General features: G+C 47.8%; 1 protein-coding gene across 1 annotated transcript in view; it reads right to left on the bottom strand.

The window, feature by feature from the left end:
• Nucleotides 1-22,498, bottom strand: part of MTHFD1 (methylenetetrahydrofolate dehydrogenase, cyclohydrolase and formyltetrahydrofolate synthetase 1) — a 126,081-nt gene that overhangs the window by 3,092 nt on the left and 100,491 nt on the right. The window contains exons 25-27 of the mRNA XM_060262112.1: nucleotides 22,287-22,394; nucleotides 18,630-18,782; nucleotides 1,191-1,293 (exon numbers count right to left, since the gene is read on the bottom strand). Coding sequence (XP_060118095.1) covers nucleotides 1,204-1,293; nucleotides 18,630-18,782; nucleotides 22,287-22,394 — 351 coding nt within the window. The 3' untranslated portion in view covers nucleotides 1,191-1,203. The remainder of the gene's footprint in view (nucleotides 1-1,190; nucleotides 1,294-18,629; nucleotides 18,783-22,286; nucleotides 22,395-22,498) is intronic.

The raw sequence follows: 22,498 nt of genomic DNA, 5'->3' as shown, positions 1-22,498 counted from the left end.
CTTGTTTTGTCTTGGATACATCTGAGCCCACCCTCTGCTCTTCTTGGCCATTTGGCCCCATTTTACATTTTTTTCCTTCCCCCTTCTGTATGCCCACTGGCACCTCCAGTTAAAAGGAACTCAAGTAGCAGGTGTCAAGGAAAACTCTGCAGAACTGTTGCAAATATGAAAAGAGATAGTACTGAGCTGACTTGGCATAAGGAAAAATAGCCCTTACGTTAAGAGTGTGGGTATATAGATATACACCAACTTGAAGGCACCGTTTCATGTATCTTACGAAGCAGGCTGTGGCCCACAAACCCTATAACATAGCAGCTGTGTTCATCTTTTAAGGCTGTGGCCCCCCAACCTTTTTGGCCCCAGGGACCGGCCCCAGGGCTGGCAGGGTGGGGGCACCGAATTCGGCCTCCCCTCAGCAGCGCCTCCCCCCACCCCCCGTTTTCACAAGTTTAAGGCCGGGGAAAGTGTGAAGTGCCTCCCTGGCTCTTTGAAGGCCGACCTCCCCCCCCCCCACGATCAGCTGATCGGCCAGGGGGGGGGGGGTCAGCCTTTAAAGAACCAGTGAGGTGCTTCACTGCCCCTTCCTCAGCCTTAAACTTGTGAAAACGGAGGGAGGAAGAGGCGCCGTGGGGGGAGGTGTTGGAGACCCCTGTTTCAAGGTGCTGCAAGACTTTTTTCCACACGGCAACAGACTAACATGGCTTCCGTTTAGTCATAAACTACTATTCCTAATTCTTATTTGGCATCAACTGTGCACTGAATCCCTGCCCCGGATAGCCCAGGCAAGCCCAATCTCATCAGATCTCGGAAGCTAAGCAGGGTCGACTGTGGTTAGTATTTGGATGGGAGACTTCCTGAAATACCCAGTCAGGAGGACAGGGCGGGATCTATTCAGCCACTTCTCTGAATATCCTCCAGGCCCTCAGTGGGTCAGTTACCAGAGGTCAATATGACATCCAGGTGCAAACACACACACACACAAATATGCAAAACACACACACACAAAATTGTGCACTGACCTGATTCAACATGGCTTCTCCCGTGTTCTAAACCAGCTCAGTCACAACAGGAGTGAGGAAACGACTATACTGTCAGGGTATGATGAGGTGCCATTCTCTGCGAGGGCACCCCATGCCTATTTAAGCATGACAGTTCAATGGGCCTCGAAATACTCTGGATTGTCAAAATACTCACTCTGGATCTTCAGAACAGGCCGTTCACCTCTCCAGTCACTGGGTCCAGGTCGATGTCATAGAAGCAAGGCCTAGTCGGAAGGCCGGGCATTGTGCTCATCTGAAAGGAAAGGCAAACAGAACTGAGATGGGAGCCAGAACTGGGACGCGGAAATGGGAACTGCAGATGTAGGAACCACATTGTTGGAACAGGCCAGGGGACCCAACACTGCTGGACCCCCAGCCAGCGGCAGCGCAAGGCAAGGAACTGACACTGCCCCCATTTCTCACTCCCCCCCCCGAGAGCGCCCACGCAACTGTGTACACTGCGACCCAGCCTCCATAGCCTGCGCATCAGCTGGCCACCGTGGCTGCACCTTCAGCACATAACAGGAGGCAAAGGCAGGAGGGAGGGCCGAAACCGGTGCCCTCCTCGAGACTCACGCCCCAGGCAGCACCTACTCGGGGCTTTTTGGCGGGCAGAAAGGCCTAGCAGGAACTCATTTGCATATTAGGCCACACCCCCTGGCATCACCATTGTTTCACACACGACTTTTTGTGGGAAAGGGCCATCAGGAACTCATTTGCATATTAGCCCCCCCCCCCCCGACATCACCATTGTTTCACATACCACTTTTTGTGGAAAAGGCCCATCAGGAACTTATATACATATTAGGCCACACCCCCGACACCAAGCCAGCCGAAACTGCGTTCCTACTCAAAAAAATTCCTGCACCTACTGCTGCCTTACGGACGCACTGGGCCTGACCCCAGCTGAGGACAGCCTCCCCTCCCTCTCTGCTAGAACACCCTCAGAAGAGTCATTGGCTCTGGCATCCCACAAAGAGACAAGTGCAGGACACCGTGGCTACAGGCATCTACCAGGGGCCTAAAAGCTACTGAAGGGACAGGGGTCTCTTCCAATGGTCCCTCTAAGCTGGGCATTAAAGTTGTGAGCTACTGCACAGATTAGTTTGCTCTGGGGTCATCCGTCCTGAGCTAAGAAAAAATGTGTGAGCCAGAGGCTAAAAATCTGCAAGCTAGCTCACACTGGTCTTTTCCAAGCAAGGCCCACCAGAAACAGAATGGTTCTCCTGCCTTCTAGCACGCACAACCAGAACTGCCAGCTCTTCTCAGAGTCTCTGGAAAGAGACTCTTAACTATTGGAGGGTCCTTTGAGGAAAGTATTCCATCCTGTTTTTATCCCACTTGTCTTCCAAGGAAACTCGAGGTGGCATAATAGAGGATGCCCCTCATCTGCCCTTCAACGACCCTCTGAGGTAGGTTAGGCCAGGGCTTTTTTTTTAAGCAGGAACTCCTTTGCATATTAGGCCACACCCCCTGATGTAGCCAATCTTCCAAGAGGTAACAGGGCTCTTCTTACCTACTGTAAGCTCCAGGAGGATTGGCTACATTAGGGGTGTGTGGCCTAATATGCAAAGGAGTTCCTGCTACGAAAAAAAAAAGGCCATGGGTTAGGCTAACAGAGAACAAATAATGAGCCCGTTGGCAGCCAGTCAGCTTCATGGTGCTCTAAATCCACATCTCCACAGTCCTACTGCAAAAGCCAGCAGCACACTCTAATCTGGAGAACCGGTTTTGATTCCCTACTCTCCTCCCCATGAAACCTGCTGAATGATCTTGGATCAGCCACAGTTCTCTCTGAACTCTCTCAGCCCCGCCTGCCTCACAAGGTGCTTGTTGTGGGGAGAGGAAGGGAAGGGGACTGTAAGCCATTTTAATGGAAGCAAATAATAGACAAAATTTCTAAAATCACAGGGTTTTTCGATCCCACTTTTGCCTGTATTGTTCCTCCTTAATCTTTGGGAAGATAGTACTATTCCAATTTTTTTTTTAAAAACCCTTGATAATGATTTCACTTACAGCAGCCAAAGCTACTCTAATCTCATAAATGGAAATGTGAAAATTCCCCGACTACGCTTGCCTGGTCTGTCAAAATCTGGGATTATTTCATTTTTGACAATGCAAATCTGCTTCAGTGTTCGAATATAATGGAAAAATTGACCACTCTTTCCGAAACAACAACAACCTTTGCTCCATACCATGCACTGTTTCATCAGTTTATTCCATATTGACCTTAGACCTGTATAAGCTTTAGGGTTTGTAGACTCTTTCGGGATCAAGTGCCGTGTTCTACTGGAGAAAGTTTTCCTTCCAGACGTTTCGTTCTCAGCTGCGGAGAACATCCTCAGATGCACAGCAGCCAAGAAGGTCTGAGCACCTGCTCCGGCTGCAACGCCACTGAGGATGTTCTCCGCAGCTGAGAACGAAACGTCTGGAAGGAAAACTTTCTCCAGTAGAACACGGCACTTGATCCCGAAAGAGTCTACAAACCCTAATGATGTTACCAGCCGTGAAAACCTGAAATCTTTGTATAAGCTTTGATAGCTCCTTACATGATTTATTTTGTAAATTATGCATAACCCCATGTCCACTGCATTATGTCCCTATTTTGGTATATCACTTTTACTGTTCTGCCATACTCTGTATGCTATTAATTAATACAAACAAAAATATTGTAATAAATCCCCCACACACACAACCCCCCCCCCCAAAAAAAACCTGTGAGCTACTTAAAGACTCCTCAAAATAGAGAAAAGTGGGGTCTAAAAACCAGTTCTTCTACTATAACCACTGCACATCACTACTAAGGGGAATTTCATTGTCTCATTTTCCTTATGGGTGAAGGGTAGAGTGAGACTTGGAAAAAAATACTATAGTGAATTCAGAGCTATTTGGTCGTGGACCGTAATAAAGCAAACTGAACTGAACTGAATTCAGAGCTGAAAACACACCCTTGGTTCGAGGGTGTTGGCTAAATTTATCTAATACATCAGGTGTGATCAAACTGTGGCTCAGGAGCCACATGTGGCTCTTTCACACACTTTGTGTAGCTCTCAAAGCCCCCACCACCCTGCCAGCCAGCTTGGAGAAGGCGTATCTCTCTTTAAGTCACTCCTCCAAGCCAAGCCAGCTGGCAGCTTGGAGAATGCATTCAAAGTTAAAAAGTTGCTTTCTTTCCACCTCTCCCTCCCCTCCGCCATCTATTTGCCTGCCTGCCTTCTTGCAAACATGCAATGTTCATGTCTTGCAAGCTCTCAAACATCTGCCGTTCATTCTACATGGCTCTTACATCAAGCCAGTTTGGCCACCCCTTAACATATCACGTTGACCTGAATGCCCAGGCTAGACTGAGCTTGTCAAAGCTGGGAAGCTAAACAGGGTCAGCCCTGCTTAATACTTGGTTGGGACACCACCAAGCGTTGCGATGCAATGGCAAACCGTCTCTGCTCATCCTCTTGCTTCGAAAACCCTATGTGGGGGTGTCGAACTCATTTCTTATGAGGGCCAGATCTGACATAAATGAGACCTTGTCAGGCCAGACCGTGTCAGGCTGGGCCAGGTGTGTATCTATGTAAGATTAGGTAGCAGAGCCCCAAACGCAGAGCGGTAAAGCTGCAGTACTGCAGTCCTAAGCTCTGCTCATGACCTGCATTCGATTCCGGCGGAAAATGGTTCAGGTAGCCGGCTCCAGGTTGATTCAGCCTTCCATCCTCCCGAGGTCGGTAAAATGAGTCCCCAGCTTGCTGGGGGGAAAGTGTAGATGACTGGGGAAGGCAATGGCAAACCACCCCATAAAAAGTCTGCCGTGAAAACGTTGTGAAAGCAACGTCACCCCAGAATCAGAAACGGCTGGTGCTTGCACAGGGGACTACCTTTACCTTTTAGCAGAGATATAAAAATTTTAAAGGTCAAACATTACTAAAGGTTTTTTTTTTTAAAAAAAAAACTTGAAATAAAACATGCTTAAAACATTAGCACTTCTTGGTCTTAAAGGTGCTTTCTTTGTATTTCTCCTGTGAGATCCAGGGAACTGGGCAAAGGAAGCTCTGCCTCTTTCCTTCCCTCTCCAGGGGACCAGGAGGGGGAGGAGCTTCAACCAATGGAAAAAATCGAGGCTTTGCTCTGTAGCTCCTGTGCAGTTGAGCAAGCCTTGCAAAGCCAGCTGAGATGCAGAAAGAAGCAAGAGAGAGGGAGAAGGAAGCCGAGAAGAGCCAGTTGCTCAGGGGCCTGATAGGGGTCCTCCAGGAGCCTGATTTGGCCCCCGGCCCGCATGTTTGACACCCCATGCCTTACAGGTTTTCAATACGTTGGCTGTGACTTGACAGCATTTTGTGCGTGCACGTACACACACACACACACTACATCAATGAAGCAGAAGTCAGAATGTGGACAAGAGATTCCCTTGAGCTGCCTTGAGACACAATCTCCAGTGAGGCATGCCCATCTCATGCCCATTTTAAATCAGGCCAATTACTTCTTCAAAGCAACGGAAGCAAGAGCTTAAGCTGGGCTCGGATCAGAACCCGTCGCCCCCTTTCAAAGATCGCTCAGCTAACTATCCCCGACCGTTCAATTGCACCAGGCAGCAAGTTACCAGACACCGGTTACAAGCGAGGCATGGCTGCAAAATGAAAAACATTTGTGTGATAACATCACCGCATTTTTTCTGAGGCTGCAGTTCTTTTTTTTTGCAATCCTCCTCGCCTCATCAGCGGCATTATTTCTGTAGGTGCATCCTTGTTCTAAATGGGGATGGTATGGAATGACGCTTTCGACGGCCAAGGTCTCGTGGATGCTGCATAAGCACGAAGCGGCAGTTCGGTCTCCAACCTCCCCCTCCCCGCAAAGCAAATCTATCACAGTCTGAAAACGGCTCCCGTCTGCCCCAGCACATTATGGGAATGAATTTTAAGCAGAGCTCGTTTTATTTCTGTGTTGAAAAGCTAGCTGCAACTTGAGCTCTGCTGACTGCAAATATAAAATTGGTCAGGACGCAGTCTTGACACAGACTGAGAATACTGGGGGAACCAGTACGTTTCTTTTGTTGTTGTTCAGTCGCACAGTTGAGTCCGACTCTTTGCGACCCCATGGACCAAGTCATGCCAGGCCCTCCTGTCTTCCATCATCCTCTGAAGTCTGCTCAAATTCATGTTAGTTACTTCAGTAACACTGTCCAGCCATCTCATCTTTTGCCATCCCTTTCTTCTCTTGTCTTCTGTCTTTCCCAGCATCAGGGTCTTCTCCAGTGAGTGCTCCCTTCTCATCTGGTGGCCAAAGTATTTGAGCTTCAGCTTCAGCATCTGGCCTTCCAGGGAACAGTCTGGGTTGATTTCCCTTAGGACTGTGATTGGATCTTCTTGCAGTCCAAGGGACTGTCAAGAGTCTTCTCCAGCACCACAGCTCAAAAGCATCTATTCTTCTGCACTCAGCCTTCCTTATGGTCCAGCTCTCACAGCCATACATTATTTTATTTATTTATTTATTTATTACTTTACATTTATATCCCGCCCTCTCCGCAAGCGGACTCAGCGCAGCTTACAATATCATAAAAACAATCAATTCCATAAAACATATAAAACCATAATACACTTATCAGTTTAGAACTATTTGCGCTGTCTCAATCCAGTCTGGCGGTATTGGGTTCTGACTATGATCGCCAGCTTCTGTAGGATGTCCGGTGGCAGCCCATTTTCAATCAACCAGAAAAGCCTGTCTAAACAGTTCGGTCTTACAGGCCCTGCGGAACGCCGACAAATCCCGCAGGGCCCTTATAGCTTTCTGGGAGGGTGTTCCAAAGTTCTGGTGCTGCCACTGAAAAAGCCCTAGATCTTGTTGCGCATAGCCTGGCTTCTTTTGGGCCAGGGGAAGACAGCAGATTTTTTGTCTCTGATCGCAGTGCTCTCTGGGGGATATATGGGGAAAGGCGGTCCCGTAGATAGGCAGGTCCCTGACCATAAAGGGCTTTAAAGGTTAGTACCAACACCTTGAAGCGAACTCGGAACACAACAGGCAACCAGTGCAGCTCTCTCAGCACTGGCTGAATGTGCTCCCGTCGTGGTAGCCCCATTAACAGCCGTGCCGCAGCATTCTGCACTAGTTGTAGTCTCCGGGTTAGCGTCAGGGGTAGCCCCATGTAGAGAGCATTACAGTGATCTATTCTTGAGGTGACCGTAGCATGGATTACCGTCGCTAGGTCGCTGCGCTCCAGGTAAGGGGCCAGCTGCCGTGCTTGCCGAAGATGGAAAAAGGCAGATCTAACAGTGGCTGCCACCTGAGCCTCCATTGTAAGGGAGGACTCAAGGAGCACGCCTAACCTCTTGACCTTGGGGACCGGTATCAGTGGCACCCCGTCAAGGGCCGGCAGCTGGATCTCTCTCCCTGGACCGCCCCGACCCAGGTAGAGAACCTCCGTCTTCGTCTTTACTACTTTACTACTGGGAATACCATCGCTTTGACTATACGGACTTTTGTTGGCAGGGTGATGTCTCTACTTTTTATTATACTGCCCAGGTTCACCATAGCTGTCCTCCCAAGGAGCAAACGTCTTTTAATTTCATGGCTACAGCCACCATCTGCAGTGATCATCAGGAGAGCCTTGCTGGAACAAAGTAGTGATCCATCCAGCCCAGCGTTCTGTCTCACACAGTGGACAACCAGTTCCCCTGGATGGCCAACAACAGAGCATAGAGGCCAAGACCTTCCCCTGATAAGGAGCGGCCTCCTAGATCAGACAAAAAGTCCATCTAGGCCAACATCTTGTTTCACACAGTGGCCAACTAATTCCTCTGGAAGACCAACAACAGGGCACAGAGGCCAAGGCCTTCCTAAGAACATCAGAAGAGCCCTGCTGGATCAGACCTGTGGTCCCTCTAGTCCAGCATCCTGTCTCACACAGTGGCCAACCAGTTCCCCTGGATGGCCAACAACAGAGTATAGAGGCCAAGGCCTTCCCCTGATAATAATGTAAGAACAGACCTGCTGGATCAGACCAATAGTCCAGTGTCTCGTCTCACACAGTGGCCAAGTAATTCCTCTGGAGTGCCTACAACAGGGCAGAGGCCAAAACCTTCCTAAGAACGTAAGAAGAGTCCTGCTGGATCAAACCAGTGGTCCATCTAGTCCAGCATCATGCTTCACACAGTGACCAACCAATTCATCTGGAACAAAGGGGCTTAGAGGCTGAGGCCTTCATTAGAACATAAGAAGAGCCCTGCTGGATCAGAGCTGTGGTCCATCTAGTCCAGCATCCTGTCTCACACAGAGGCCAATCAGTTCCTCTGAAGAGCCTACAATAGGGCACAGTTCCAGTTAGAACATAAGAAGAGCCCTGCTGGATCAGAGCTGTGGTCCATCTAGTCCAGCATCCTGTCTCACACAGTGGCCAATCAGTTCCTCTGGAGAGCCTACAACAGGGCACAGAGGTCAAGTGAGGTCTTCCCCTGATGTTGCCTCCTGGCTCTGGGATTCAGAGGTTTGTTGCCTCTGAACATGAAGGCTCCCTTAGTCACTATGGCCAGTAGCCATTTGATAGTTCTAGCCCCCCTTTGAGCTGATGCACACACGGTCCACAAGAAGTAGGCATGACTAGGATTCCACAGAGAGGACATTCACTGCCAGTCGCCTTTGCTGTTGGGAATTTCAGCTTTGGCTCTGGATGGCACCCATTGGAGGCAACCCCAACGACAGCTTAGAAGGACATTAGCAGAAGGTCTCAGTGGGGTGTGTATTAAGAGAAAGGGCTACAAAACACCCTAAGGCTGGACTGTTTAGCAACTGATGTAAGCATTTGCTCAAAACCCCAAGACAGTATCCACAAGGAAGAAAACATGCAAAGAGATTGTCCTCTTGACTTTCTTAGAGAGACGCAGTATCAGCCTGGCAGCTCAGGTAAGGAAAAACTCTCCTTGTGACTACGAGAAACAGGGTTTTTCATGTCACCTTCGAGAAGCTCAGGAGCAAAGCAGATGGCAGCAAAAAAAAAAAAAAAGCCTGATTGGCTGGATCGAGCCCTGGCAAACAGCCACTGAACAGCCTCTCCCACACAGATGCTCCTCCGTCCTTCAACACCATTTGCCACAGGACCTGTGTGGGAGAAGTGACCAAGGAGTGTTCAATCTCATCTTCTCCTGTTTGCAGTCAGAAGAGGTACGCCAGTTTGGTGTAGTGGTTAAGTGTGCGGACTCTTAACTGGGAGAACCAGGTTTGATTCCCCACTCCTCCACTTGCAACTGCTGGAATAGCCTTGGGTCAGCCATAGCTCTCGTAGGAGATGTCCTTGAAAGGGCAGCTGCTGTAAGAGCTCTCTCAGCCCCACCTAACTCACAGGGTGTCTGCTGTGGGGAGGGGGGGAGGTAAAAGGAGACTGTGACCGCTCTGAGACTCTGAGCTTCAGAGTGAAGGGTGGGATATAAATCCAATATCTTCTTCTTCATCTTCTCTGCAGTTGGAAGATTCGACATCTTATCTGCCGCTGTTTGCAAGACATGGACGTTTGTTTCCTCTATCCAGTACATTTTTAGAAATCTGCATTAAATCTTAGGTGTGCCAAAATGAGTACAGGGAGTGACCTGATTCATGCAGGTTTTTAAGTTTTCAGAACAGGAGATGGGTCATTTCCGCCCCCCCCCCCCCGCCACAAGTCTCTGTCCCATAGCCTCTGAAAAGCGCTTTCTGTCCCCAAGCTCCAACTAATCTAATTAAGTCCTTCTAGAATACGCTGCAAACCGCAGGCTTTCGGTTATTCCATTAAATCCTGAAAATATCTCTCTCTCTCTCCATCCACCTCTCTTTTTAAGTACTAAATATCCAGTCTGATGGAGATTTCTGGGGAATGGGAAGAACTTGCTCACTTTGGAAAGACAGAAAAGAAAGACAACGTTCTTGCTTTTTAGAACATAAGAACATAAGAGAAGCCATGTTAGATCAGGCCAATGGCCCATCCAGTCCAACATTCTGTGTCACACAGCGGCCAAATACACACACACACACTGTGGCTAATAGCCACTGATGGACCTCTGCTCCATATTTTTATCTAACCCCCTCTTGAAGGTGGCCATGCTTGTGGCCGCCACCACCTCCTGTGGCAGTGGATTCCACATGTTAATCACCCTTTGGGTGAAGAAGTACTTCCTTTTATCCGTTTTAACCTGTCTGCTCAGCAATTTCATCGAATGCCCACGAGTTCTTGTATTGTGCGAAAGGGAGAAAAGTACTTCTTTCTCTACTTTCTCCATCCCATGCATTATCTTGTAAACCTCTATCATGTCACTCCACAGTCGACGTTTCTCCAAGCTAAAGAGCCCTAAGCGTTTCAACCTTTCTTCATAGGGAAGGTGTTGAAAGGTTGCTTTTGTTTTTTTTAAAGTATGAACCGGAAATCTCAGATCCAGGCTGGGTTGCTGCCAAGGGTGGAGCTCTAGCAGGAGCTCCTTTGCATATTAGACACAACCCCCTGATGTAGCCAATCCCCCAAGAGCTCACAAGGCTCTTTTTTGCAAGCTCTAGGGAGGATTGGCTACATCAAGGGTGTGTGGCCTAATATGCAAAGGAGCCCCTGCTGGAATCCCACCCTTGTTTAAGCTGCAGCGGTAAAGCAAAAGGGGTTGCCAACTTCACCACACATGCCTGAACCCACGCAGAGGAGACCACTACGGCTGAACGAATGAGGCTGCATTCTCCTGAATCAGAACCTCCATCAAGGTCAGCATTGTCTACATAGACTGACTGCGGCTCTCCGGGGCAAAGGAGTTGAACTTGTTTGTTATGAGGGCCAGATCTGACATAAATGAGCCCTTGTCTAGCCGGGCTGCGTTGGGCTGGCCCATGTGGGTACCTATTTAAGACTAGGTAGCAGAGATATAAACTTTATAAAGGACACGGACAAACACAATGAAAGATTTTTTAAAACTAAAACAACGTTGGTCCCAAAAAGGTGCTTTCTTCGTATTTCTCCCATGGGATCCAGGGAACTGGGCACAAGCAGCTCTGGTTTTTCCTGTCTTCCCCAGGGGACTAGGTGAGGGAGGCGCCTCAGCCAAAAGAAGGAAGAGAGGCTTGGCTCAGTAGCTCAGCCGTGCGGATGAGAGAGCCTGGCAAAGCAAACTCCCCTCCCCTCCTCAAAGGAGAAGCCTCAGCCAATGGAGAAAATAGAGGCTTTGCTCTGTAGCTCTGCTGTGCAATTGAGCGAGCCTGACAAAGCAAGCTGTGATGCAGAAGGAAGCAAGAGAGCAGGAGAAGGAAGCAGATGACAGCCGGGAGCCCTCCAGGAGCCTGATTCAGCCCCCAGGCCGCATGTTTGACACCCCTGCTCCAGGGTCTCGGGCAGAGATGCCTTTCACATCACCTACTGCCTGGACTTTTTATTTATTTATTTAATTGGATTTATATCCCGACCTCCCCGCCAAAGCATGCTCAGGACGGCTTGCGACAATCTTTCTTTCTTTCTTTCTTTCTTTCTTTCTTTCTTTCTTTCTTTCTTTCTTTCTTTCTTTCTTTCTTTCTTTCTTTCTTTCTTTCTTTCAATTTCTATCCCGCCCTCTCCACAGCGGACTTGGGGCGACTGACAACATTCATATTCTCAAGTTAAAACCAATAAAACATAATTACAATTTAAGCTTTTAAAAACAATTTCGTGGTGCTGTGTCACTACAATATTAGCGAGTTCTTATTTCCTGACGGTGATCACCTAGAACTCTATGTGATGTCAGGTGGCAGTTCTCTCCCAGTTAGATATTAAAGGCCTGTCAAAACAATTCGGTCTTACAGGCCCTGTAGAAAATGGAGAGATCTCGCAGGGCCCTTATGGCCTCTGGGAGAGCATTCCACAATTCTGGTGCTGCCACCGAGAAGGCCCTAGCCCTAGCCAATGGCTAATTAAAACTCTGAATGGTACAGCTAAAACATCATTAAAATAATTTGGTGCTAATATTTTAACCGGAGATGCTGAGTATTGAACCTGGGCCATGGCCCCTTCCCACCAACTTTTGCTGCTGATGCAGGCATTAGATGTCCCCAGAACAAGGAGAGGAAGGATCACAAATTACAGGCATTCTGCAATTCTCCGGGGCAGGGGGCCGAACCGCAGTAGGGACTGAGGGTCACAATCTCGTACTCCATAAGCTTACACAAATGGCCTCCTTGACGAGCCCTGCCTCCAAATGAAAGAAACCAACAGAAACCTACAGGCTCCACATCATCTAAGACTTCTGCAGGGATGTTAACAAGAGTGCCTGCAGCGTGCCAAAACGAGTGGGTTGTAAAAATGTCAAGTTTAAAAGGGCTGGGGGGGGAGGGGGAACCCGATTTCCTTGAACAGTGGCATGACTGATAAGCGCTCGCTCCGCTACTTTGTGGGCTCATAGTTTGAAAGCGGAATGGCAACAGGAGACTGCATTTCACTTTCAGTCCTGGCCCACGCTGGAGGCGAACCTGGGTGCTTCATCACAGCGACGGCGGCTAGAATAAAGGCTGGTTCCCTCACCCCCGTGCTGTGATATGCGCCCTGCCACAGTAGCTCCTGCAGATATGCCAACGGCACGCACGAGGGGCTGGTGCAACCACTCTTTGTGCAACAACCGCAAGTGTTGTGCGGCTGGCTCATTGTCAGACACCTGAATTCAACCCGTCCCAATGTTTGCAAAAGTCAACGTTAAAAAGAAATAAGAAAGCCAGAGTGGGAAAGTACACGTGTCACTGCTGACAGACAAGCCTGATTACTTATAATTCTGTATGCACAAAAATGTCACATATCTACTGTTGCTTAAAATTGCAATCTGATTCACCAGCTGTTTTACACACACACACACACACACATGAATTTGACTCCAACAGAAACACAAAGCTGCCTTTTTACTGAATCAGACTCTTGGTCTGTCAAGTTCAATACTGTCTACTCCAATTAGCAGTGGCTCTCCAGAGTTTCAGGAAAGAGATCTTTCCAGAGCTTTTTTTGTAGGAGGACCTCCTTTGCATATTAGGCCACACACCCCTGATGTAGCCAATCCTCCTGGAGCTTCCAGTAGGCCCTGTACTGAGAGCCCTGTAAGGAATTCTAGCAGGACCTCCTTTGCATATTAGGCCACACCCCCTGATGTAGCCAATCCTCCTGGAGCTTCCAGTAGGCCCTGTAAGAAGAGCCCTGTAAGGAATTCTAGCAGGACCTCCTTTGTATATTAGGCCACGCCCCCCTAATGTAGCCAATCCTCCTGGAGCTTCCAGTAGGCCCTGTACTGAGAGCCCTGTAAGGAATTCTAGCAGGACCTCCTTTGCATATTAGGCCACCCCCCTGATGTAGCCAATCCTCCTGGAGCTTACAGTAGGCCCTGTACGAAGAGCCCTGTAAGGAATTCTAGCAGGACCTCCTTTGCATATTAGGCCACACCCCCTGATGTAGCCAGTCCTCCTGGAGCTTACAGTAGGCCCTGTACTTAGAGCACTGTAAGGAATTCTAGCAGGACCTCCTTTGCATATTAGGCCACACACCCCTGATGTAGCCAATCCTCCTGGAGCTTCCAGTAGGCCCTGTAAGAAGAGCCCTGTAACCTCCAGGAGGATTGGCTACATCAGGGATGTGTGACCTAATATGCAAAGGAGTTCCTGCTACAAAAGAAGCCCTGGGGGCTTTCCCATCACCTACTGCAGGGGTGGCCAAACTGTGGCACTTCCATACATATTGTGTGGCTCTTGAAGCCCCCACCGCCGTGTTGGCCAGCTTGGAGAAGACATTTGTTTCTTTAAATCGCCTCTCCAAGCCAAGCCAACTGGCTGCTTGGAGAATGCATTTAAAGCTAAAGTTGCTTTCTTTCCACTTCTGTCTCCCTCCCCATCTATTCTCTCCCTGTCTTGCAGCTCTCAAACACCTGCCATTCATGTCTTGCAACTCTCAAACATCTGAAGTTTATTCTATGCGGCTCTTACATTAAGCAAGTTTGGCCATCCCAGCCCTACTGTCTGATCCTTTTCACTGGAGATGCCAGGGATTGAACCCTGCGACCTTCTGCACACCAAGCAGATAGAATCATAGAGTTGGAAGGGACCTCTAGGGTCATCGAGTCCAACCCTCTGCACAATGCAGGAAACTCACAAACACTTCCCTCTAAATTCACAGGGGAAGATGCTCTATCACTGAGCCACAGCCCCTCCCCTCAAATACCTGGGGAAATTCCACTCTGAAGAGCAGTGGCATAAGCGCACGTTCTTATACTCAAGCACATTTGCTGAGATCAGCACTGTCTGTTCTGACCAAGGTCTCCAGCAGTGAACCTCACTTCAACTGGAGATGCTAGGGATTGAACTGGAGACCATCTGCATGTGAAGTGAATGCTCTGCCTCTGAGCTGTAGCCTCTGTTGCTGAATGCAAGAAGCATCCAAGTTATAAGAACATAAGAGAAGCCATGCTGGATCAGGCCAATGGCCCTTCCAGTCCAACACTCTGTGTCACACATAAGAACATAAGAGAAGCCATGTTGGATCAGGCCAATGGCCCATCCAGTCCAACGCTCTGTGTCACACGTAAGAACATAAGAGAAGCCATGTTGGATCAGGCCAATGGCCCATCCAGTCCAACACTCTGTGTCACACATAAGAACATAAGAGAAGCCATGTTGGATCAGGCCAATGGCCCATCCAGTCCAACGCTCTGTGTCACACGTAAGAACATAAGAGAAGCCATGTTGGATCAGGCCAATGGCCCATCCAGTCCAACACTCTGTGTCACACAGTAGCCAAAAACCCCAGGTGCCATCAGGAGGTCCATCAGTGGGGCCTGGACTACTAGAAGCTCTCCCACCGTTGCTCCCCCCCAAGCACCAGAACACAGAGCATCACTTGCCCCAGACAGAGAGTTCCAACAATACACTGTGGCTAATAGCCACTGATGGACATCTGCTCCATATGTTTAGCCATATGTTTATGTCATATCCTATAAGTAAACTGATTGCAGACTGAATATGGAAGCCTTCCACCTCTGTCTGTCTGTCTGTCTGTCTATCTATCCATCCATCCATCTCTCCATCCATCCATCCATCCATCCATCTTCTATCCATCCATCCATCCATCATCATTATTATTATTACTATTATACAATCATCATCATCATCATCATCATTATTATTATACAACATTGGATTTATACCCTGCCCTTCACTCAGAGTGATTTACAATCTCCTTCCCTTCCTCTCCCCACAAAAGACACCCTGTGAGGTAGGTGGGGCTGAGAGAATTCTTTTGAGAACTGTGACTGATCCAAGGTCACTCCAGTAGTCGCATGTGGAGGAGAGTGGGGAATCAAACCTGGTTCTCCCAGTTTAGAGTTCACACACTTAACCACTACACCAAACTGGCTCTCCCTGTTGTTGTCGGTGTTGTTAATTTCTATACTGCTTGCAGTTGAAGCTTTCTGGGGGGTTTACAACAAGTATAACAACAACAAAATACAAAAAAATACTAAGAATTAGTAACTAATTTAAGATAACATCTAGTATTTTTAGTCTCCTACTGTGTACAGGGGTTGCCTTCCTTCCATTTTGCTCTTACAACAGCCCCATCAGGTAGTTTCCGGATGGTAACTGTGATGGTCTGTAGTAGTAGTAGTAGTAGTAGTAGTAGTAGTAGTAATAATAATAATAATAATAATAATAATAATAATAATAATTATTATTATTATTATTATTATTATTATTATTATTTGGCATTGTGTGTAGAATAGCCAGGAGATCCTAAGATTGTCTGGCAGCCAAAAGTTCTAGCTCTTTCTGCATTATTCACCACTAGATGGTGAGCCAGACTTTTTTTTAAAAGGCAAGAGATGCTCAGAGGTGATGCAGCATTGCCTGTCTCTGCATCACAGCCCTGGCATTCCTTGGAGGTTGCCCTTCCCAATGCTAGCCGAGGCTGATCCCGCTTAGCTTCCAAGCTCTGACAGGATTGGGTTGCCTGGGCTATTCAGGTCAGGGCTGGTCTGCAGGAGAAGAGCTGGATTCGAGCCCAGTTGCCAAAGTTCCCTATGTCAGATTAATGGATCACGAATCTGTTATCTGCTGAAGGGGGCTTTGAGTCTCAAAAGCTTATCCCCCCAAATTTTGTAAGTCTTCCGGACTCGAATCTAGCCCATCAGGTTGGTTAGGACAAGAGAGAGAGAAAACGACCTAAGATCACGCAGTGCCCTTCCCATACCTCCCAGGTCCTAGTCTGACAATCTAACCACAATGCCACACCACATGCAGTGTCACTATTTAAGAGCCCTTTAAACCAGGGCTGGCCAAACTGTGGCTCGGGAGCCACATGTGGCTCTTTCACACATATTGTGTGGCTCTCAAAGCCCCCACCGCCCAGTCAGCTGACTTGGAGAAGGCATTTAAAGTTAAAGTTGCTTTCTTTCCAACTCTCTCTCCCTCCTCCCATCTATTTTCCTTCCTTCCTTCCTTCCCTCCCTCCCTCAAGCCTCTCAAACATCTGAGGTTCATGTCTTGTGGCTCTCAAGCATCTGACGTTTACTCTATGTGGCTCTTACATTAAGCAAATCTGGCCACCCCTGCTTTAATCAACTTGTACCCTCTTTTAAGGCCATATGGTTCGACAGGAACTCCAACAAGCAAGTGCTACTGAAAGACATCCGTAAGGAGCTTGTGGACTTTAATTGCAGCCCACACTGTCCACGATTCTGGCAAAGCCAAACCATGTTTCAGTCTTCTGAACATTCAAGCAAAATGCGCTTTTCTATTTATACCAGAGAACATTCTTTGCTAGAAGAGCCCACATCTTAGAAGAAAGTGTCTTGGAACCTTTCCCCCCGCCCCGCCTCCCGTCTCGAGACCTTCAGCCACTGGTATTTTCCCAAAAAATTGCAAAACAAAAAAAAGCCTCCACTATTTGGATAGAGAACATTGTGAACAGGGCTGCGAATTTAATAACAGCATAGTGGAGATTCCTTTTTTTAAAAGCAACGAATGCACAATATGTGCTAAAGGTAAAGGTAGTCCCCTGTGCAAGCACCAGTTGTTTCCGACTCTGGGGTGACATTGCTTTCACAACGTTTTCACGGCAGACTTTTTATGGGGTGGTTTGCCATTGCCTTCCCCAGTCATCTACCCTTTCCCCCCAGCAAGCTGGGGACTCATTTTACCGACCTTGGAAGGATGGAAGGCCCGAGTCAACCTGGAGCCGGCTACCTGAACCAGCTTCCACTGGGATCGAACTCAGGTCGTGAGCAGAGTTCAGACTGCAGTACTGCAGCTTTACCACTCTGCACCACAGGGCTCTTACTACTCTTAATATGTGCTACGTTGAAGGAAATCTGTCCCAGGTATTATGTCATAATTGTTTTTCTCAGGGCTTTTTTCTGAGCAGGAGCTCCTTTGCATATTAGGCCATGCCCCCTTGATGTAGCCAATCCTCCAAGAGCTTACAGGGCTCTTCATGCAGGGCCTACTGTAAGCTCCAGGAGGATTGGCTACATCAGGGGTGTGTGGCCTAATATGCAAAGGAGTTCCTGCCACACAAAAAAGCCCTGGTTTTCCTAAAAGTATTTCATAAATAACACTGAGCTTTTTTGTAAAACATGTGCGTGAGATCTTGCTGTGCGCACAGGCTGCTTGCCTTGTTCCCTTTGTCATTCCTTGGGTCTCAGCTGGATCCACAGAGGTAGACAAAAAGGACCAAGTAGTCACAGACCCCCCCTGGGATCCCCATACAATGGGATTATGCACGGGATAGAGAAGGTAGAGAAAGAAGGACTTTTCTCCCTTTCTCACAATATGAGAACTCGTGGGCATTCAATGTAATTGCTGAGCAGTCAAGTTAGAATTGATAAAAGGAAGTACTTTTTCACCCAAAGGGTGATTAACACATGGAATTCACTGCCACAGGAGGTGGTGGCAGCTGCAAGTATAGACAGCTTCAAGAGGGGATTGGATAAACATATGGAGCAGAGGTCCATCAGTGGTCCATTAGCCACAGCATATTGGTGGAACTCTCTGTCTGGGGCAGTGATGCTCTGAATTCTTGGTGCTTGGGGGGCACAGAGGGAGGGCTTCTAGTGTCCTGGCCCCACTGGTGGACCTCCTGATGACACTTGGTTTTTTTGGCCACTGTGTGACACAGAGTGTTGGACTGGATGGGCCATTGGTCTGATCCAAAATGGCTTCTTTTATGTTATTATGTCCTGGCCCCACTGGTGGACCTCTTGATGGCACCTGGTTTTTTGGCTACTGTGACACACAGAGTGTTGGACTGGATGGGCCATTGGCCTGATGCAACATGGATCATTACTTGGTTTTTTTGGCCACTGTGTGACACAGAGTGTTGGACTGGATGGGCCATTGGTCTGATCCAACATGGCTTCTTTTATGTTATTATGTCCTGGCCCCACTGGTGGACCTCTTGATGGCACCTGGTTTTTTGGCTACTGTGTGACACAGAGTGTTGGACTGGATGGGCCATTGGCCTGATCCAACATGGATCATTAGTTGGTTTTTTTGGCCACTGTGTGACACAGAGTGTTGGACTGGATGGGCCATTGCTCTGATCCAACATGGCTTCTCTTATGTTCTTACCCAACTTTCATCAACGTGAGCCTTCCAGTACAGGGTACTCACCGTTCCTACTAACGGATACAAGAATCCCGCACCCACGCTGGCTCTGATGTCTCTGATGGGCAGGATGAAACCTGTGGGCACGCCTTTCCGTTCTGGGTCATGGGACAACGACAGGTGGGTTTTTGCCATGCAGACGGGCAAGTTTCCGAATCCCTGTGCGATGGAAAGACGAGGGGAAGATGAGAAGGAACAGAACAGCATTTGAATGGCGCTTTCCAGCAAAACATGATGTAATTGCTCCAATTAAGTTTGTTCAGCTCCGTCACCCTCGATCTAAACAGATCGGTCCTACCACTGATTGACTCATTCATCTGCAGCCTGTCAGACCGTGTCTGTCAATTGTAGATATACATTCTTTTCTTTTCCATCTAGTAACTAAGGGAAACTTAAAGAAAAGGAAAGTATAATCACTGGGGACGGCTATTGTGAATGAGACACAGTTAATTCTTTATACGTTGGGGCTCTGCACAAAAATGTCAACCGCTCTGCCACTACTTAATATTGTGATGTGTTCTACAAGAGACTCCCGCAGACAAAATTAAATATAGCAATTTGGAGATGTTTTAGGTGTGTTTTTTTTTTAAAAAAAAATTGTGTGTGGGTGTGTGCCCTTCTGCGTGCGTATGCCTGGAAGTCATGGTGACTTTTGGCCACTGTGTGACACAGAGTGTTGGACTGGATGAGCCACTGGCCTGATCCAATGTGGCTTCTCTTATGTTCTTATGTGTGACACAGAGTGTTGGACTGGATGAGCCACTGGCCTGATCCAACATGGCTTCTCTTATGTTCTTATGTGTGACACAGAGTGTTGGACTGGATGGGCCATTGGCCTGATCCAACATGGCTTCTCTTATGTTCTTATGTGTGACACAGAGTGTTGGACTGGAAGGGCCATTGGCCTGATCCAGCATGGCTTCTCTTTATGTTCTTATAACTTGGATGCTTCTTGCATTCAGCAACAGGGGCTACAGCTCAGAGGCAGAGCATTCACTTCACATGCAGATGGTCCTGGTATTCCTTGGAGGTCTCCCATCCAACTACTTGCCAGGGTCGGCCCTGCTTAGCTTCCGAGATCTGACGAGACTGGGCTTGCCTGAACTATTCAGGTCAGGGTGATTCCAGAAATTTGGGACTGAAGATCATTGCGTGAAATTAAACCTATCCTTTCAGAAGTGTGTATTCTACAACTGAGACATAGCCCTTCGGTCACAATCTCCTTTACCCTCCCCCCACCCTCCACAACAGACACCCTGTGAGGTGGGTGGAGCTGAGAGACCTCTCCCTGAAGCTGCCCTTTCAAGGACAACTCCTACGAGAGCTACGAGATTGTGACACAGCCTGACAGGCTGTGGATGAATGAGTCAATCAGTGGTAGTTCTGATCTGTTTAGATTGAGGGTGACGGAGCCGAGCAAACTTAATTGGAGCAATTGGAGCGATCAACCCCTTTGTAATGCAATATCACTGGACTTTTGCTGCGTCATGAGATTTTTGCTCCTCTCCGCAATGAGTTGAAGACTCACACTCAAGAGAAACAAAGTCCTTGTTAATTAGGGCTGCCAATTCTAGGTTGGGAAATTCCTGTAGATCTTGTGGGTGGAGGGTGGGGAGGGAGAAAGGACAGTGAGGTACAATGCCATAGACTCCACCCTCCAGAGCCAGTTTGGTGTAGTGGTTAAGTGCGCGGACTTTTATCTGGGAGAACCGGGTTTGATTCCCCACTCCTCCACTTGCAGCTGCTGGAATGGCCTTGGGTCAGCTCTCACAGGAGTTGTCCTTGAAAGGGCAGCTGTTGAGAAAGCTCCACCCACCTCACAGGGTGTCTGTTGTGGAGGGGGGGAGGGTAAAGGAGATTGTGTCTCCTCTGAGATTCAGAGTATAAGGCAGGATATAAATCCAATATAATCATCTTTTTCAAAGCGGCTGTTTTCTCAAGGGGAACTGATCTCTGTGGCTTGGGGGCCAGTTTTTATTCAGGGAGACCTCCAGGCCCCACCTGGAGGTTGAGAACCAAAGGTAAACAAAAGTATCAGTACCACCATTACAATGTCAATTACACACTTACAGCCGAGACTCACTTATTATACCACTTTTACTAAATCTATGTTTATCATTTACCACACAGATAAGATTCAAACTGTGAGCGCTGGTGAAATAACAAAAGCAACTGAAGTTGTACTTTGTAAAATTGATACAAGAAAATTCCTAATCTGCACAATATGCTGATAACAGAGTCCAATAAATCATATGGAGTAGACACTCTCCTTGCAAGTGCAGAACTATTTATTTATTTATTTTATCAAATTTATATCCCACCCTCCCCTGGCGGGCTGAGGGCGGCTAACAGCAGCAACTTAACCATATAAAACATTAAAAAAAGATTACACAGTAAAAAATAAAACAACTTATAACATAGACATAACGCAGATTGTAAACACATGCTGATGATTTGTAATTCTATGTGTAGCGTGGAGATGGTGAGTGACATGCTACCCAGGTTCAGTCTTTGTGTGTTTCAAAATGTCCTTCATCCGACCACATCCGCACCATTTATTCTGGAACTGAAATAACATGCAGTGTGTACAGAATGAAGCCCAATTCAATCCAGAATACCTAAAAGTTCATACAACTCACCCAATGCTCAGACTAAGTCTTGGCTGTAAGGTTGTCATTGATATTGTACATACGAACATATGAAGCTGCCTTATACTGAATCAGACCTTCGGTCCATCAAAGTCAGTATTGTCTTCTCAGACCGGCAGCAGCTCTCCAGGGTCTCAAGCTGAGGTTTTTCACACCTATTTGCCTGGACCCTTTTTTGGAGATGCCAGGGATTGAACCTGGGACCTTCTGCTTCCCAAGCCGATGCTCTACCACTGAGCCACCGTCCCTCCCCAAACAGTGGTACTGATACTTGTGTTTACATGACAGTATCTCTGGTTCTCCGCCCTGGCTGTGTATTTCCTGTCTTGTTGCCCCACCTGGAGGTTGGCAACCCTACATTATCAGTGTTGTGTAAGATAGGGGTCCCCAACCCTGTTCGTGGACCAGTACTGGTCCTTGGCCTGTTAGCAACTGGGCCGTGAGCTGTATAATTATGTCATTATATATTACAATAATAAGAAGATGACATTGAATTTATATCCTGCCCTCCACTCAGAATCTCAGAGTGGCTCACAATCTCCTTTATTTTCCTCCCCCACAACAGACACCCTGTGAGGTACGTGGGGCTGAGAGAGCTCTCACAGCAGTTGCCCTTTCAAGGACAACTTTGCGAGAGCTATGGCTGACCCAAGGCCATTCCAGCAGCTGCAAGTGGAAGAGTGAGAAATCAAACCTGGTTCTCGCAGATAAGAGTCTGCGCACTTAACTACACCAAAATAAAGTGCACAATTGTATCATCCCCAAACCATCACCCCCCGCCCCCAGTCCGCGGAAAAACTGTCTTCCACAACACCAGTCCCTGGTGCCAAAAAGGCTGGGGGACCACTGGTGTAAGAGATGAAAGAAGGAAGAATGGATGTGAACCACATGCTCAATGTGAGACAGCATCCTGAAAACCACTGCTACTGCAGCTGTCCCCAACTCAATTTGAGCTTGCACGATCCGAACTTGCATTTCTTTTAAGATAAGAAGCCCCGTTTTTTTGCAAGCTTACCTGCTTAGTGTATAAAATCACTTTCTGCTCTGCTTCCGGCAACAATTCAACATCGTCTGCCCCATATATTGTCTGTGCGATAATTCTGATCTTGTCTAGAATGGGCAGCTAGGGGAGGAAAAACAACAACAGGAAACACATTTTAGGCAGCTCTTCCAGTACCTTTCCTTTTCCTACTGGATGCAGAATCAAGATATAGCGGGGCCTCTAAG

Source organism: Heteronotia binoei, chromosome 21 (genome assembly GCF_032191835.1).
Source record: "Heteronotia binoei isolate CCM8104 ecotype False Entrance Well chromosome 21, APGP_CSIRO_Hbin_v1, whole genome shotgun sequence".
In the NCBI taxonomy this organism is placed as follows: domain Eukaryota; kingdom Metazoa; phylum Chordata; class Lepidosauria; order Squamata; family Gekkonidae; genus Heteronotia; species Heteronotia binoei.
The sequence above is the reverse complement of the archived record's forward strand: the minus strand, read 5'-3'. Positions and strand labels throughout refer to the sequence as shown.